The sequence below is a fragment of the Pseudophryne corroboree genome, chromosome 8, assembly GCF_028390025.1.
Source record: "Pseudophryne corroboree isolate aPseCor3 chromosome 8, aPseCor3.hap2, whole genome shotgun sequence".
In the NCBI taxonomy this organism is placed as follows: domain Eukaryota; kingdom Metazoa; phylum Chordata; class Amphibia; order Anura; family Myobatrachidae; genus Pseudophryne; species Pseudophryne corroboree.
The window spans coordinates 399,441,356-399,458,105 of NC_086451.1; the positions used below are offsets into that span (position 1 = coordinate 399,441,356).

At 48.3% G+C, this 16,750-nt stretch overlaps 1 protein-coding gene across 2 annotated transcripts in view; it reads right to left on the reverse strand.

The window, feature by feature from the left end:
• LOC134949286 (cytochrome P450 2G1-like) overlaps positions 1–16,750 on the reverse strand; it is a 91,149-nt gene that overhangs the window by 41,560 nt on the left and 32,839 nt on the right. For both annotated transcript variants that reach the window (XM_063937785.1, XM_063937784.1), the window contains exons 3-4: positions 15,616–15,778; positions 8,637–8,786 (exon numbers count right to left, since the gene is read on the reverse strand). In XM_063937785.1, the coding sequence (XP_063793855.1) occupies positions 8,637–8,786; positions 15,616–15,778 (313 nt within the window). The remainder of the gene's footprint in view (positions 1–8,636; positions 8,787–15,615; positions 15,779–16,750) is intronic.

Sequence of the window (16,750 nt, forward strand, 5' to 3'; positions counted from 1 at the left end):
AGGGGGGTTTGGGGTCACATAGAATAACTCGGCTGGAGGTGAAACGTAAAAACCTGCTGAGGAACTTGTAATTAGATGTCAATTAGCCGAATTTAATGAATTAAGCCAAATCAGTTCGTCAGTTCAGGCAAAAAAATCGCAAAGCACTCCAGACCCCCACTGCCAGCAGTGGCGAGTAGCTAGCCATCCGAGTAGGGAGAACAGGGGAGACATACAACACAGAACAAACAAACTGAACTGAAACGTATAAACAGTAAACGAACAAAATGTTAGTAGAAACAACAACTCACTTACGCAACAATGGGCCGAATGTAACGCTTATAAGCCGCCGACTTCCAGCGGCCCAAAGCCTTAATTTCGTCCACGGCGCGCCCTGCAGATGCTGCGGAAGTGGCGGCCCCAATTCTAAATGAATGCGAACCAAAGTCCACAGGGGAGAGGCCCAAACTGGACAGGCAGCGCCGCTTCATCCAAGTAAATTGGTATTTCGTCAATGGCAACCCATCATAGTGCAGAAGCCAAGACCCTTCTAACAAGGGCCTGACCTCCGCATACCGATTAGCCAATGCCACCGGACAACAGTACCCATTACATGATGGTGCTAAAGTGATCCAATGACCTTTACCCATCTGATCAGTTTTGGAGCGGCGCAGCCTGCACAGCACGGACCCCACACCAACGACAACATCCGCGCATCGCATAATGGCATCCAACTTTTTAGAAGCCGCAACCAACTCAGAGACCCTAAACGCTCCATGGAAAGCCATGGAAAAAGCCAACTGAAATAAAAGCGCTTCAAAATGGGAGTCCGCCACCGCCGCCACTGCCCCCATGAGGGAAGGAAGCAGGGATGCATCAATAGGGCACCGACTATCAGGAGGCACCAGCGCCGAGCTCGCCCAACTTTAAGCGCCTTCGTCAGCAGGAAACTCTTTTTAATATCCGGAACACCCTTCAACTGTGAATAAAAGGATATGCCAGCGAGGTACCGGGACACCACAGCTCTCGATCTACCCGTTACGAAGAGTTGCCAAACAAAGTCCAGAAACAACCTCTGACCCCTCTTACCTCTAGGCCCTTGGTCTCGGGAAAAGTCTTCCCATTCCTTCCAGGCCTGACGGTATCCCGTGAGAGTTGATGGAGCCAAAGATAGCTCGGCTAGTCCTTCCAATCCTCCTTGATGACCTGCCAAACATAAGAAGGGCAGGGCAAACCCGCTGAATCAGCCTCTGGGGCCAATAAACGGAACCTATCCCACTGCTCCCTGGACAATGCATCGGCGATCCCATTATCAACCCTGGGGATGTGCTGAGCCCGAAACAGAATATTACGGTGCATGCAAGTCAGCACGAGCCGTGACAATACCCGCAGGGCTTAAACCCTTTGATTGTTAACAGCGTGCACGACCCCTAAGTTATCGCAGTGAAAAAGAATACTGCGATCACGAAGACGCTCCCCCCAAACTTCCAAGGCCACCATGATGGGAAAGAGCTCCAGCAACAACAGGTCGCTGGTCAGCCCCTCCTGCGACCAAGACTCGGGCCACGAAGCCGTGCACCAAGCCTCGTCCAGATAACAACCGAACCCCGATGAGCCCGCCGCGTCCGTGAACAACTGTAGGTCAAAATTGTCAATGAGCGGGGCCATCCAGATCAGCACACCATTGAATTCCGCCAGGAACGAAACCCACACAGAGAGGTCTCTCCTAATCTCAGCTGATAAACGGACAAAATGGTGCGGCCTGGACACCCCAGCCGTGGACCGCTCCAACTTCCGACAAAAAACCCTGCCCATGGGGATCACCCAACAGGCAAAGTTCAACAGCCCCAGGAGGGATTGAGCCTCCCGCAACGTCACCTTACACCGCTCCAAGCACCGCACTATGGACTCCTGAAGCTTAGCAACCTTGTCCTGATGCAGCCGGCAAGCACCCTCAACAGTATCGATCTCGATACCCAAAACGACAAACGGGAGAGAGGCCCCTCCGTCTTGTCCTGGGCCACAGGTACGCCAAAATGCCCAAACAAGGCACGCAGCGAAAACAACAGGAAACCACAGCGAGGAGTATGCGCGGGCCCCATACACAAAAAGTCGTCAAGGTAATGTGCGATCCCGCTACCTCTGCAAGAAAACTCCACACACTAATGTAAAAAGGTGCTGAACTTCTCGAAAAAGGCACACAAAACGGAACACCCCATAGGCAGACAATTGTCTACAAAGTATTCCTCCCTGACGCGGAAACCCATGAATCGAAAAGACTCCGGGTGCAAAGGAAGCAAGCGAAAGGCCGATTCAACATCAAGCTTAGCCATGAGGGCCCCAGGGCCGCAGCCCCGTACCATGCCCAGTGCATCCTCGAAAGACTGATAAACCACCGAACAACACTCTGGTGGAATTGCATCGTTAACCGAGGACCCTGATGGATAAGACAAATGCTGAATGAGCCGGAACTTCCCCGGGGCCTTTTTGGGCATGACCCCTACCGGGAAAATGATCAAATTCTCGACAGGCGGCACCGCAAAGGGGCCCGCCATCCTCCCCAGGCGAACCTCTTGCTCGACCTTTTCCCGAAGTCCCTCGGGGAAATCCCGAGCAGCCTGCAGGTTCCTGGCGGGCCGAACTAAAACCCTTCGTCCACCGGCAATCGAAAACCCGACGCAAAACCATCAAGCAAAAATTTAGCATTGTCTCTGTTTGGATACCACCCCAACCATTTGAGCATGGCCTCCAAACGAACCAGGGTCGGCGCCCTAACTAGCAGCAACCCCCCTTGCTGTCTTGCCGGCCGCGCCCCCGGCCGCCTTAGCTTCCTGTCGCTCAGCCCGAAAGCAATTGGAAGCGGGGTGGGATCCATTACATCGCAAGCAAAGATGTCGAAAACGACAACGTTGACCGAGGGGTCACGCAGAATTGCTGAACGCGAAGCACTTCCCCTTCACCGGCGCTTGCTTTGCATAACTGGCAGCGCCCCAAGGGTGGCGAATCAGTCGCGGCCTCAAATGCGGGCCGCGACTGATTCGCCACCGCGGTCTAAGCAACGGACCCCCCTTTAGCAACCTGCTTCATATCCTGCGCCCATGTGACCCGAAGCCATACCTCCACATCCTTGCACCCGAAGTCAATGATGTGCAGGCAATTGTGCTTCTGATGGAACTGCGTATCATAATGCAGCCACGTATCGTCCTTAGACTGACGCTGCATGTCATGCACGAGGTGAATGTACCTGATGATGTTGATGTACTCCTCCAAGCAGCACGCCGCGAACACGCAGAAACCCGCCAACCAATTGTCATACGAGCGAAAGGCCTCCGCCCCAATACCGCACTTCACAAGCGCTTCCTTACCTTCCCTATTGGTGTCCTCCGTCAAAGTGAAAAGGTCAACGTATTCCCCCCGCCGAACTTTTTTCTGCAACTCTCTCGCAGACCCCGCAACACCGCCGGGTACTTGCAGCGAACCACACCCGCCAAATTACGCCACCTCCTTTCCCTACGGGAACCACTATTACTCTTCCGATAATGCTTATCCCGGTGCCGCGCCTCACGCCGCGCATATTTGCAAGCCCTCTTTTTAGCCTTCGTGGCGCTACTAGCTGCCGACTGCAACGAAGAAGAAGAGGAAGAAGACCTACTGGACCTACTGCTGGAAGAGTAAGAAGAAGACCCACATGACACAGCAACCATATCGTCGCCCCAACTCACCCGTGGGCCCGCTTCCCGAAGGTGAGACACCCGCCACGACCGGCTCCTCCTCCCGATCGTCATCCGCATCAGAATCTGAAAAAGAAGGGAAAGCCGCCACGGGAGCTGAAGTCCCCCCGGCGGGGACGAAAGCAGACGCCCCTGCGGGCGACAGGGCAGAGCCACACAGCAACACAGCGGCGGAGCCCAGACTGCGACACGCCTGGAGAAACTGAGCCAAGGCGGGGCCAGAAGCACCTGGGAGAACGGCCAGAAGCGCCACCCGGGGACAAAGCTGACAAAAACCGCCATCATGGCCGACATTGCGGCCGCAACGGCAGAGGTATCCGGAGCCGCAGCCCCAACGGTCCCCCCACTCCCCTGGTCCAACGCAGGGACGGCCCTCACAGCGCCGCCACGCCGTCCCAGCCGGCCCCGACTGGGACCGGCGCTAGCCGCCCCCTGTACACCCGTACTCTCCCACGGTGAACCACTCACCTCAGCACCGCCACGGCCCCCACTGGCCCTGACCACCGTGAGAACTGGATGACCCCCACTCCCAGACCGTACCCCCCCCTCTGGCCCTGCACCGGAACAACTGAAGAATCCTGGGAGCCCATCCCGCTGGAGCGGGGAGAGCTCCCAGGGACTACAAAAGCCAGCCGAGCATGCGCCCGTGAAACAGGAGCCGCCTGGAAGGGGCGGCCAGTGGAAGAGCCACTGGCCGCATCCCTAAACAAAGTCCCCACATCGTCTGGGGAGCCGCCAGTGACTCTCAGCGGTGGAGGGCGCGGAGACCGCCAGCGCGTCCATGCACCGCAGCAGCCGGAGGGGGATTCCCGCCAGCGGGCACTCCCGCTGGCTCCCCCCGCCGACCGCCCGATCTGGTCCGCCGCTGGCCAGCACCCTGCCCTTCGCCAGACGCCGCTACACCGGAGGAATCCCCCGGCGCCCGCGGCACAGCCAGCAAAGGTGCGGACACACGCGCCGCTGCGCGCGCCCGGGGAAGGGCACCCACAGCAGCGCCAGGAAACGGAGCCTCGGCCGTGAGCACAGCGCTCAGGCCCGTGGCACCAGACGGAGAGGGGGCAGCATCAGCATAACGTGCAGGAGCACCAGAGGAGCGGCGATGACGGGACATGGCGGCCACACAAAATTCACCAGGAGGTAATAGACAACAGAAGGGGCCGTAATGTGGGCACAATATAAAATGCACCCAGCCAAGCTGTACACACTATAAAGTAATTAGGGGCAAGCAGCACAAACACAGGAGAAAAGGGGCGAAGAGCACTCACCCCTACCACGATTACAGCAAAAGAGGCTGACCCAGCCCCTTTACCAGGCTTAAAAACCCTTTCCACCTACCTCCAACGTTCATTCCCATAGGCTAACAAGAAACTCCCATAATGCCTTACCGTCCTGCCCCCAGACTAGCTGAGGTTTAACCCACTCCTCTCCTATTCTGTCAATTCGTTCTCCAAACCATGCAGGTTAAAAATAATTTACTTCAGCTTTGTGAGGATTGTGCTACACAACTACAGGACATACTGTGGGTTCTTTGTACAGAGAATGTGCCAGGAATACTACTGGCTGTCTCCTTTATGGAAACAAGCCCATGATGATTACAATTAGTGCCATGTCAATCCTCACAATACAGAACAGAAAAACAAAGTGAACACATTATGGGGGTCATTCCGAGTTGATCGCACGTAGCAACTTTTTGCTGCTCGTGCGATCAACCTGACGCCGCCTATGGGGGAGTGTATTACAGCATAGCAGAGCTGTGAACACTTGTGCAGCCCTGCTATGCTAAAAACGTTTCAAGTAAAACAAGACCAGGGCTGCAGTTACTCACCCAGTGCGACGGATCCAGCAAAGAAGGTCCCGGTCCTGACGTCGGACATCCGCACTCCCAATGCCTCGACACACCTGCGTTGGACTCACCATGCCAGGAAAACGGTGAGTATCCGCCCCGGAACGCCTCCCGCCTGTCCGTCTTCTTGCGAACGCCGACGCGGTCACATTTTTCGCTGGCGACATCATTGCCCAGCGCCGATTGTCGGCAGGCAATGATGCGCGTGCGCAATGCGTCCGCTCCGCATTCACTTTTCCGACCCGTTTGCACCGCAGCATGCGAACGGGTCAGAATGACCCCCTATGTTGACATGGCCTTAATGTCGAAACCTGGTTTGTCCATTATGTCAACATTGACCATGCTGATAGTGATGTTATGTTGACATCCTCATTTTAGTGTAATTATGTCCTTATCCCAGGTGAGCTTAACCTTATTTCTAAATGGAAATGTCAGCATTATGACAATTGTGTAAATGTCAACATTTTGCAAGTGTTAATATTAATTTGGTTAGCATTGTAACCATGTTCACTTCATTGCTTTCAATATTTTGCTTTCGACAATGTGAATGTCAACATCTTGATCAGAGACATACTGACTGCAAACCAAAGGGATAGCCTGTATACAGTATGTTACAGTTATGGATGTTTTCCATGCAGCAACCAATATAGTAGAACACTTGCACGGAACCTAGAAACAGATCCTCAGTCTATAAAAGCCATAGTGACATCTGAACCAGGTCAGGTGATAGCTAAGGCTGAAGAGGTGTAGGGTCAGGTGATAGTAGGGGCTGAAGAGGCATGGAGTCAGGTGATAGGTGGGGCTAAAGAGGTGTAGGTTCAGATGGTATTTGGGGATGAAGAAGCATGGCCTCAGGTGATAGTAGAGGATGAAGAAGCATGTGGTCTGGCGATAGCAGAGGTTGAAGAGATGTGTGGTCAGGTAGTAGAGGATGTAGAGGTTTGGGGTTAGGGGATAGTAGAAGAAGACGAGGCATGAGGTCTGGTGATATTACAGTATAAAGAGGTGTGGGGTCAGGTGATAGTAGAGGATGGAGAGGTGTGGAGTCCAGTGATAGCAGAGTATGAACAGGTGCGGGGCCATATGATAGAAGAGGATATTTTAAATGCATTTTATAACATATAAGAGGTCATTATCTTTCATATATTTCCATTCCCACTGCTGCTTAAAACTAGGAGCAGGTGACTGTTGAGAGGTTATCAGCTGCTGTAAAACAACCCTGTACTCTCCAGATTGTGCTGTCTTGTTCAGGCACTCATGGATGCAGGGGGAGCAGCTAGTGATTGGCTTTTGTTGCAGGTGCTCCGCCGGGCTGGTGTTGTTAGAAGCAGGCAGCCACACTGACAACAGCTGCTGGTCCCATTGTTGTAGTACAGCTGAAACCAGGTGTGGGAGTTCAGATGGCAGAGACTAAAGGAAAGTTGATTTGTCTCTGGTCAGTGGTGCAGGAGCAAAGTCAGAGCAGCTCCGGTCATGGGGCCTAATTAATCCAGCTCTGCACCCAACACACAGAAGACAGGCCTGCTCTGGACCTGACACCCAGGAGCTGTCAAGTCACAGCGCTAACAGCCTCTGGGGTTCTGAAAGTGATCAACCAGACAGACCATGCAATCACACTTGTGGCTGCATTCCATAATACATCCCTGTTAGCGGCCCCTGGGTCCCACCGGACTATAAATGGCTGCTTTGGTACTATACTGTAGCTGTAAATCTGCTACTGCATGCAATAGGGCTAGTGCAAATTTTGATGAAATGGATCAATGGTGTAGCGTAAAGTAAGCACCTAAAGACGCTCAAAGCGATACCCCTTTCACACCACCTAAAGCGGGTCACACCTGGGAGTCTGACATGGGAGCTCCAAGGGTGTGACCTGCCTCAGGCGCCGGGTTGGCAACGTCAGCGGTGACACGGCAGGGGCGGTGCTTGGAGATCACATGATCTCCAAGCACCGCCCATACACACAGTGAACTGGAAACGGGTCACATTGACCCGGCACCCGTTCACACTGCTCAGCGAGCCAGGTTAAACACGAGTTCAACCCTGCTCCCTACCAGGGTTGAAAGCATAAAGTAGCAGACAAGATTGTGGCCAAAGACACTAAAGCAGGTGCAGGGGCTTGGACTAAGCACCCTAATTCTCCATTAATAAACTTTGATATGTCTGCATCATATTTATCATAATTTTCAAACTACAGTAATTTCCAGGGACACTGCTAAGCACATCATACATGATACATAAACAATAAATCATGGAGTAATACAGTCCTGCTAATGTCATTTTAGTTTACTGGTATTTGTTGTACTAATGGGGGTCATTCCGAGTTGATTGCTCGCTAGCTGTTTTTAGCAGCCATGCAAATGTTATGCCGCCTCCCACTGGGAGTGTATTTTAGCTTAGCAGGAGTGCGAATGAAAGGATCACAGAGCGGCTACAAAATAATTTTGTGCAGTTTCAGAGTAGCTTCAGACCTACTCAGCGATTGCGATCACTTCAGACTGTTGAGTTCCTGTTTTGACGTCATGAACACGCCCTGCGTTCGCCCAGCCACGCCTGCGTTTTTCCTGGCACGCCTGCATTTTCCGAACACTGCCTGAAAACGGACACCCAGTAATGCCCATTTCCTGTCAATCACTCTGCTGCCGGCAGTGCGACTGAAAAGCTTCGCTAGTCCTTGTATGAAACTACATCGGCCGTTGTGAAAGTACAGTATGTTGCGCGTGCGCATTGCGCCGCATACGCAGAAGTGTGGGTTTTTTTGTATCATCCAGCTAGCGATCAACTCAGAATGACCCCCAATGTCTTTTTTTTAATTGCTTCTTGACTTTCATTCTTTTTCTGGAAGCTTTCTAAATATTTTTTTGATTGAATATAAGGACATTTAACATGAAATAAAAAAGTTTTCTTTTTCTATTTTTTTTTTCCCGTTTGCAGTCGGTCAGTACCGATAAAGCAAAGCCATTTCAAGGGACATACGCTAACAATGTTCTGCTATATTATCTCATCTCCACCCATCTTCTATTACCAGGTTTCTTATATTAATTTCTACATTTGCAATGTTTCATTTGTTGTTCAACGCTACTAACCTCCTTTCTTCTTAAATTCTTCCCCCAAATAATGTGCTTCCTCTTGTATCCGCTCCTCATTGCTCCTTTTTCCCATTCCAAAATTCCTCAGTGTGGAGAGGGAGAATCGACGCATCTGTTTCCAGCACTCCCCATTGGTCAGAATCACTCCTGGGAACAAAAACATTTTATTGGGACTATATTAACGCACTATTATACGCATCAATCAGAATTTATATATAGACTTTCAAAATTACTAGAATAATTAGTGTCAGATTTATTGCTACGGACATAAATTAATGCAACATTCATAAATGTAATTATTTTTACAGGTAGACAATTGCAGCAACAGCTCCCAGGTAACTGGGGTACTAATTACCCGGGCCCAGTTCTGATGGAGGGGCCAAGTGAGGACCCAGTGGGAGCCCTTGGGAAATGGAGGCCATCACCACCCTTTCTCCACCCCCAAACGGTAGCATACTGTCAATAACTGATAATCTGATACCGGACTGCGTGCTGCATTCCAGGACGCATTCGTGCATGTGCAAAGTACGGATAGTCTGTAATTTGCACATCTCTAGCAGATGCTATGGAATCTGAATAACCCCCAATGTGTTATAGAAAAGTTTCCACTGCAACTAGACTTTATCTCAGAGGTTCTCAAATGCGGTCCTCAGAGCACCCCAATAGTCCAGGTATTAAATTTATCCATGCTTGGCCACAGGTGACTTAGGGGGACATTTACTAAGCAGTGATAAAAGCGGAGAAGTGAGCCAGTGGAGAAATTGCCCCAATCAGCAGCTCTGTGTCATTTTATAGTATGCAAATTATAGATGTTACTTCAGTGCTGACTGGTTGCCGTGGGCAACTTCTCCACTGGCTCACTTCTCTGCTCTTATCACTGCTTAGTAAATGTCTCCCTTAATTAGCACCTCAGTCAATTTGATTTAACCATCTATGCTGAGCCATGGATATACTGTACCTAAAACATGGACTGTTGGGTGCCTTGAGGACCGCGTATGAGAACCTCTGCTTTATCTAACCTAGAATATGACTGGTTGTTATGGGTCAGCGCCAATTTTGCCCACAGAACACAATAGGCCTGATTTAGTGGTAGATGCAGTTCTACATGCCAGTATTGCAGTCACTGTGCTTACGTATAAAGATGCACCATTGGTTGCACATTGAAATTCTCAGTTAGCGCTTGAGCCATTACAACTGCATACAAAGACGCAATAGCTGGCTGGGACACACCCACATTTGGCTAGCCATCCCAATCACCTCTCAAATTCTCATGTCAATCACTCTGCGTCCAAACTCTCATGAAGACTGCCATTTTATAAACATAAAAAAGAAAAAAACACGTTGTAAACCTTGGCATAGCATCCACCTTGTGAATCAGGCCTAATGTTCATAAATTAACCTTAAAATATCATAGTCACATCAAAAGTTAGTTGTGAAGGACTAAACACCTCTCTCCAAATACCAAAAGCAGCTTAATATACTATATACAGTGTACTCACCCACATATTATATACAGTTAGCACACTAACCATTAAACATAAGCATCAGCAGCATAATATATATTTTGGGGAATTTTTACTAATGGCCAGGTGCAGGTACAGTCATTTACATAGTATCTGAGGTTGAAAAAAGACAATTGTCCATCGCGTTCAACCTATTTGTGGTGTCCTATGCATGATGATTTGACTAAAATTTCTGACTGATGCTGCTGTCAGCCATTGCATTTTATCCCTATTTATAGTAACTATAATGCATGACTATGCACCATACCCCTGGATATCCTTATCCAATAGGAATTTATCTAACCCATTTTTAAAGGTGTTGACAGATTCCGCCATTACAACTCCCTCGGGCAGGGAATTCCAAACACGTATTGTCCTTACCGTGAAAAAGCCTTTACGCCGTATTGTGCGGAATCTCCTCTCCTCTAACCTGAGCGAGTGTCCACGAGTCCTCTGTTTTGATCTAACCAAAAACAGGTCCCGCGCAAGCTCTGTGTATTGTCCCCTTATATATTTGTAGATGTTGATCATATCCCCTCTTAGTCTCCGCTTTTCCAATGTAAACATGCCTAGTCTTTCAAGCCTTTCCTTGTATTCCATCATCTCCATGCCCTTAATTAGTTTGGTCGCCCTCCTCTGTACCTTTTCAAGCTCCAGGATATCCTTTTTGTAGTACGGTGCCCAGAACTGTACACAGTATTCGAGGTGTGGCCTCACTAGTGATTTATATAACGGGAGTATAATACTCTCGTCCCTAGCATCAATACCCCGTTTTATGCATGCTAATATCTTATTAGCCTTCTTTGCTGCAGTCCTACTTTGGGTACTACTGCTTAGCTTGCTATCTATGAGGACACCTAAGTCTTTTTCCAGTACAGAATCCCCTAATTTTACCCCATTTAGTAGGTAGGTGTAATTTTTGTTCTTGTTACCACAGTGCATTACCTTACACTTGTCTGTGTTGAAGCGCATTCTCCATTTGGCTGCCCATGCTTCTAATTTAACTAAGTCGTTCTGAAGAGACTCGGCATCCTCCTCTGTATTTATAGCCTTACACAATTTGGTATCATCTGCAAAAATTGACGCCATGCTCTCTAGACCTTCTGTTAGGTCGTTAATGAAAATATTGAACAATAGTGGTCCTAATACTGAGCCTTGCGGCACACCACTTAGCACTTCAGTCCAAGTTGAAAAAGACCCATTAACCACAACGCGCTGCTTCCTATTATCTAACCAGTTTTTGACCCAAGTGCATATTGTGCTTCCTAGCCCTGATTCTTGTAGCTTGTAGATAAGTCTCATGTGTGGTACAGTATCGAACGCTTTGGCAAAGTCTAAAAAGATTACATCCACGTCTTTACCCTGATCTAGGTTTGCGCTTACTGTTTCATAAAAGCCAAGTAAGTTGGTTTGACAGGATCTGTCCTTCATAAACCCATGTTGATTCCTTTTAATGACCTTATTGGTTTCAAGGATCTTCTGAATACTATCTCTTAGAATACCTTCCAATACTTTCCCCACTATAGATGTAAGACTAACTGGTCTATAATTACCTGGTTCAGCTTTACTTCCCTTTTTGAATATAGGCACTACTTCCGCTATACGCCAGTCTTTGGGAACCATACCTGATATAACTGAATCCTCAAAGATCAAAGATAGCGGTTTTGCCAGTTCAGAGTGAAGCTCCATTAGAACCCTTGGATGAATACCATCGGGCCCTGGTGATTTATTAATCTTTAAATGTTTTAATCGGTCACAGACTACTTCCTTGCTTAAATAAGTACCTATCAGTGTGATATTGTCATTATTGAGATTGTGTGTCAGTCCCTGAATTGGGTCCTCTCTAGTGAATACTGTTGAAAAAAACTCATTTAGTGTGTCCGCTATTATTATCATTTTTGCTTAAGACTCCCAACTTGTCTTTCAAAGGGCCTATACTCTCCTTTTTTAATCTCTTGCTATTAATGTATTTAAAGAATTTTTTGGGATTCGCTTTGCTTTCCTTTGCTACTAGTTTTTCAGTTTCTACTTTAGCCGCTCTTATTTCCTTTTTGCAATTTTTGTTACATTCCTTATAGTGCTGAAATGACTCTGCTTCCCCGTCAGATTTGTATTTTTTAAATGCTCGCCTTTTCTTGCCCATAACTTCCTTAATCTTTTTGTTAAGCCACATCGGTTTATGATTTTTATTCCCTTTTTTGCTACTCATAGGAATAAATTTGAGTGTATTTTTAGCTAGCAGGAATTTTAGTACCTCCCATTTCTCCGTAGTATTTTTTCCTAAAAACAAACCTTCCCATTCAATATCCCTGAAAAATACCCTCATCTTTTCAAAATTTGCTTTGCTAAAGTTTAAAGTCCTAGTTGAGCCAGTATAGGGCTGTTTGTAGAAACTGATATTGAATGTGACCATATTGTGGTCGCTGTTTCCTATGGGTTCCCCTACTATAATACCCGATACCAAATCCTGATTGTTTGTTAATACCAGGTCTAAGATTGCATTGTACCTAGTTGGTTCCTCAATTAGTTGGACTAGCTAGTTATCATTTAGTGTGTTTAAAAACATACTGCCCCTAGCAGTATCACATGAATCGTTTTTCCAGTTTATCTCTGGATAGTTAAAATCTCCCATCACTACTATGTCTCCTACTCCTGCTGCTTTTTCAATTTGCTTTAGTAACAATTCATCATCAGATGCGTTGATACCAGGCGGCCTATAGCATACACCCAATACTAACTTTTTTGTTCCTTTTTCCCCGCATGCAATTTCTACCCATAATGTCTCAACAGTGTCTACAGTCCCCTCCTGAATATATTCCCATATATTAGGTTTTAAAAACGGCTTTACGTACAGACACACCCCTCCACCCTTTTTATTTAGTCTGTCTCTCCTAAACAGTGTATAGCCCTCTAGATTGACTATCCAATCATGAGATTCATCCCACCAAGTTTCAGTAATGCCTATAATATCATACTGTTTGCTTGCTGCAAGTATTTCTAGTTCACCCTTTTTACCAGTAATGCTTCTGGCGTTTACATACATACAACTAAGATAAGTATTTTCCCTTGCGTTAGGGACATCTTTCACCTTATGTGGCAAGGATGACCTGTAATCGTCATTGGTTAGTGCTTTGGTAAAATCCCTTTTAGTACCCATGTTAGTAACCTTACTGCCTGCTCTCACCCTCCCCCCAACTTCTCCCCCATTTCGTTTACTACCGCCATCCCCACTATTCTCACTGCATGACCCGTAGTTTCTAGCTAAACCCTCCCCCCAGGCTCCTAGTTTAAAATCTCCTCCAACCTTCTAACCATCCTTCCCCCCAGCACCGCTGCCCCCTCCTCAGTCAGGTGCAATCCGTTACGACAAAAGAGATGGCGCCTGACTGAGAAGTCCGCCCAGTGTTCCAGGAACACAAACCCCTCTTTCCTGCACCAATCCCTAAGCCACACATTTACCTCCCTAATCTCCCTCTGCCTCCCTGGACTAGCGCGTGGCACGGGTAATAATTCCGAGAATATTACCTTAGATGTCCTTGCCTTCAGTTTCTTTCCTAAGTCCCTATAGTCTTTCTTAACCTTCCGCTAACTTTGTCATTGGTGCCAACGTGCACCAAGACCACCGGGTCTTTGCCAGCCCCTCCCAACAATCTATCTACCCGGTCCGCGATGTGCCGTACCCGAGCACCCGGGAGACAACAGACTGTACGGCGATCACGGTCCCGGTAGCAGATTGCCCTATCTGCCTTCCTGTTGATAGAATCCCCTACCACCACCATTTGACTAGGTACCTCTCTATCTTTTATCCCAACCGCGCCAGAGGGACCGCATCTCTGGATGCTAGAGGGAGCAATCTCCTCCGGCACCGTCATTTCTTCACTATCATCCTCCGATTCCTTGTCCAATCGGGCAACTTTGTTCGTGTTTGATAGTTCGGAGATGTCGTGCCTCCCCCTCTTTTTCTTCCTTCTAACTGTGACCCAACTGGCTACCTGATCATCATCCTCTTCTACCAGTGACCCCTCCCGCAACTCCTCCACCGTTCTGTCTAAACTACGCTCGAGATTGTGAATCTCCCTCAGTCGCGTAACGGTTTGCTCTAGATCAGTTACCTGGGCTTCCAGGGCAACCGTTCGCACACACCTCGTGCAGATGTATTCACACTGGGCCGGTAGCTCCAGGTGTGCATACATCTTGCATGACATGCACTGAGTGAGGTCCTCAATCACAGCCCCTCCCATATTGTTTGCAAGGTCTAACTCCCTGTTACACTCAAAGAAAAAGCAGCAAAAATAAAAAATAGAAGACAAGCAATATCACTTATACAATAATTAAGCTGGCTTATACTTATCTATCTTTGTGCGGTTCTTGGTCCTTCACTTTTATGCAGCCATAGTACTCTCTCCTGCGGCACCTATACTCCACTTAGCAGTTGCAGTTGTTCCAGCTCACTGCTCCTCCTTTTCACTCGGCTTCCAGCTCCTGCTTATGGCAGATGTCTGCTAGGTGACAGCGGTGCGGGGACGACGTCGGGAAATGGATGCGCTGAGAGTGCAGGCGGAGGAGGATCTGCTGCTGCTGCTGTGTGTGTCAGTGAGGGAGGCAGGCGCCGGGCGGGAGGGTGCAGAGGAGGGAGGGACTTAAGGAGCCTACACACGGTGCCATATATCTTCCGATATGGACTATATAGACCATATCGGAAGAAAATATACTGCATATTGCACCATGTGGAAACTCCTTGCGATGCCATTACAAGGTCCCGCGGGAACTGCATCACAAGGAAAAATAGACTGTGCAGGCAGCCCAACATTGACTACATCGGTTGTGCAGCGCTCCAGCCACATCGAATAGTTAATGTCGGGCACTTTCTGCATCACGCTGTGTGTACCTGGCATTAGACGTTTACTATTCAGTCATTGGGTCATTTCCCATTTTGTGCCATGGTTGCTGTGTTTCTGTGTTTGCTAAACTGGCTCTTCGGGAAAAGAAGGCAGTAGTTCCTTTTCACATTAATGGGGGTAATTCCAAGTTGATCGCAGCAGGAATTTTGTTAGCAGTTGGGCAAAACCATGTGCACTGCAGGGGAGGCAGATTTAACACGTGCAGAGAGAGTTAGATTTGGGTGTGGTGTGTTCAATCTGCAATCTAATTTGCAGCGTAAAAATAAAGCAGCCAGTATTTACCCTGCACAGAAATAAAATAACCCACCCAAATCTAACTCTCTCTACACATGTTATATCTGCCTCCCCTGCAGTGCACATGGTTTTGCCCAACTGCTAACAAAATTCCTGCTGCGATCAACTTGGAATTACCCCCAATATACATAACTAATCTAAGCCTTGTGCAATGTTTTGAAGGCATCTCAGTAATTGGGGGGGCACGTCCATATACCTACTGGTCAGGTGACAGAGATACAGTATGCATTTATTGGTTCAGTTGCTAGATTAGTTTGAATGGAAAGTCTGTTTACTCACCACATCCTTTGAAGAGCAGCTTACCAAGTTCTACATCCCCTCTAACACTGAAAGTGTCCCCATGGGTTATCAAAGCTTCCTTCACACAGTCATACCCAGCCAGGACCACCGTAGGCACATTTGCTAAGTAAACGGTAAACACGGGACCATAAATCTCACTCAACTGAAAGGGGAAACATAACATGCAGATCATTGTATCTTGATGCATATTCTTTCTAGAACATACAATATAGCAGGGTCCCAAACTCAGTCCCCAAGGCACCTTAACAGTCAAGGTTTTAAGGATATCCATGGTTGAGCACATATGGTTAAATAGACCTATATGCTACTGTAATTAAATAACCTGTGCATGGATATCCTTAAAACCTGGACTGTTAGGATGCCTTGAGGATTGAGCATGGGAAACTCTGCCCTTTGGTATTCAGTAACCCGTACACAAATCTTGGCCAGTTGGTGACTCAAGAACTTGTAGTAGAATGCCTTCATTGTATGACCAAGAGATTTGTGTACAACATATGAGAGAGAGAGAGAGAGAGAAGTAGGGACAGTGGTAAGCATGGAGTGTGGAATAGGATGCAGAGGCACATAAGTGAAGGGGAGGGGGACAGAGGCACTCATGGCGAGTGCATCACACCTCTTGGAGGCGTGAGACAAAATATGGATTGAAGGGGAAGGGAGCAGAAACAAGGACAGAGGGAAAGACTGGGACTGATATTCAAGCATTGAAGCAGTTAGGTAGATTACATAAAGCTACAGACACAAGAGGTGAGATACCTGGGCTACCATACTTACTGTGCTAGGTCCAGCATGGCTCCTACCTAGGTGGAGGAGGGGAGCTGCCGCTGGCCATGCTGCCAGGTCCCTTCTACATAGTCCCTGCCGCGGGATCCTGCACCCTTGCCTTCACTGCCGGCCGGGTCCTGGCATATGTATAATGCAGTTTACAGAGGCTGGGACCAGCGCATGCGCAGTAGCGGCAACGGCACTGCACTTGCGCAATCCCCGGCTTCTATGGACTGCATCGGCTGCAGCCCATAGAAGCTGGTTAGGGCTGACGAGGCAGGAATGGGACTGCTTGCAGTATCTATGACTAGCAGGTAGGACTTCCAATAGGAAGTCACTGCCAGTCACAGTG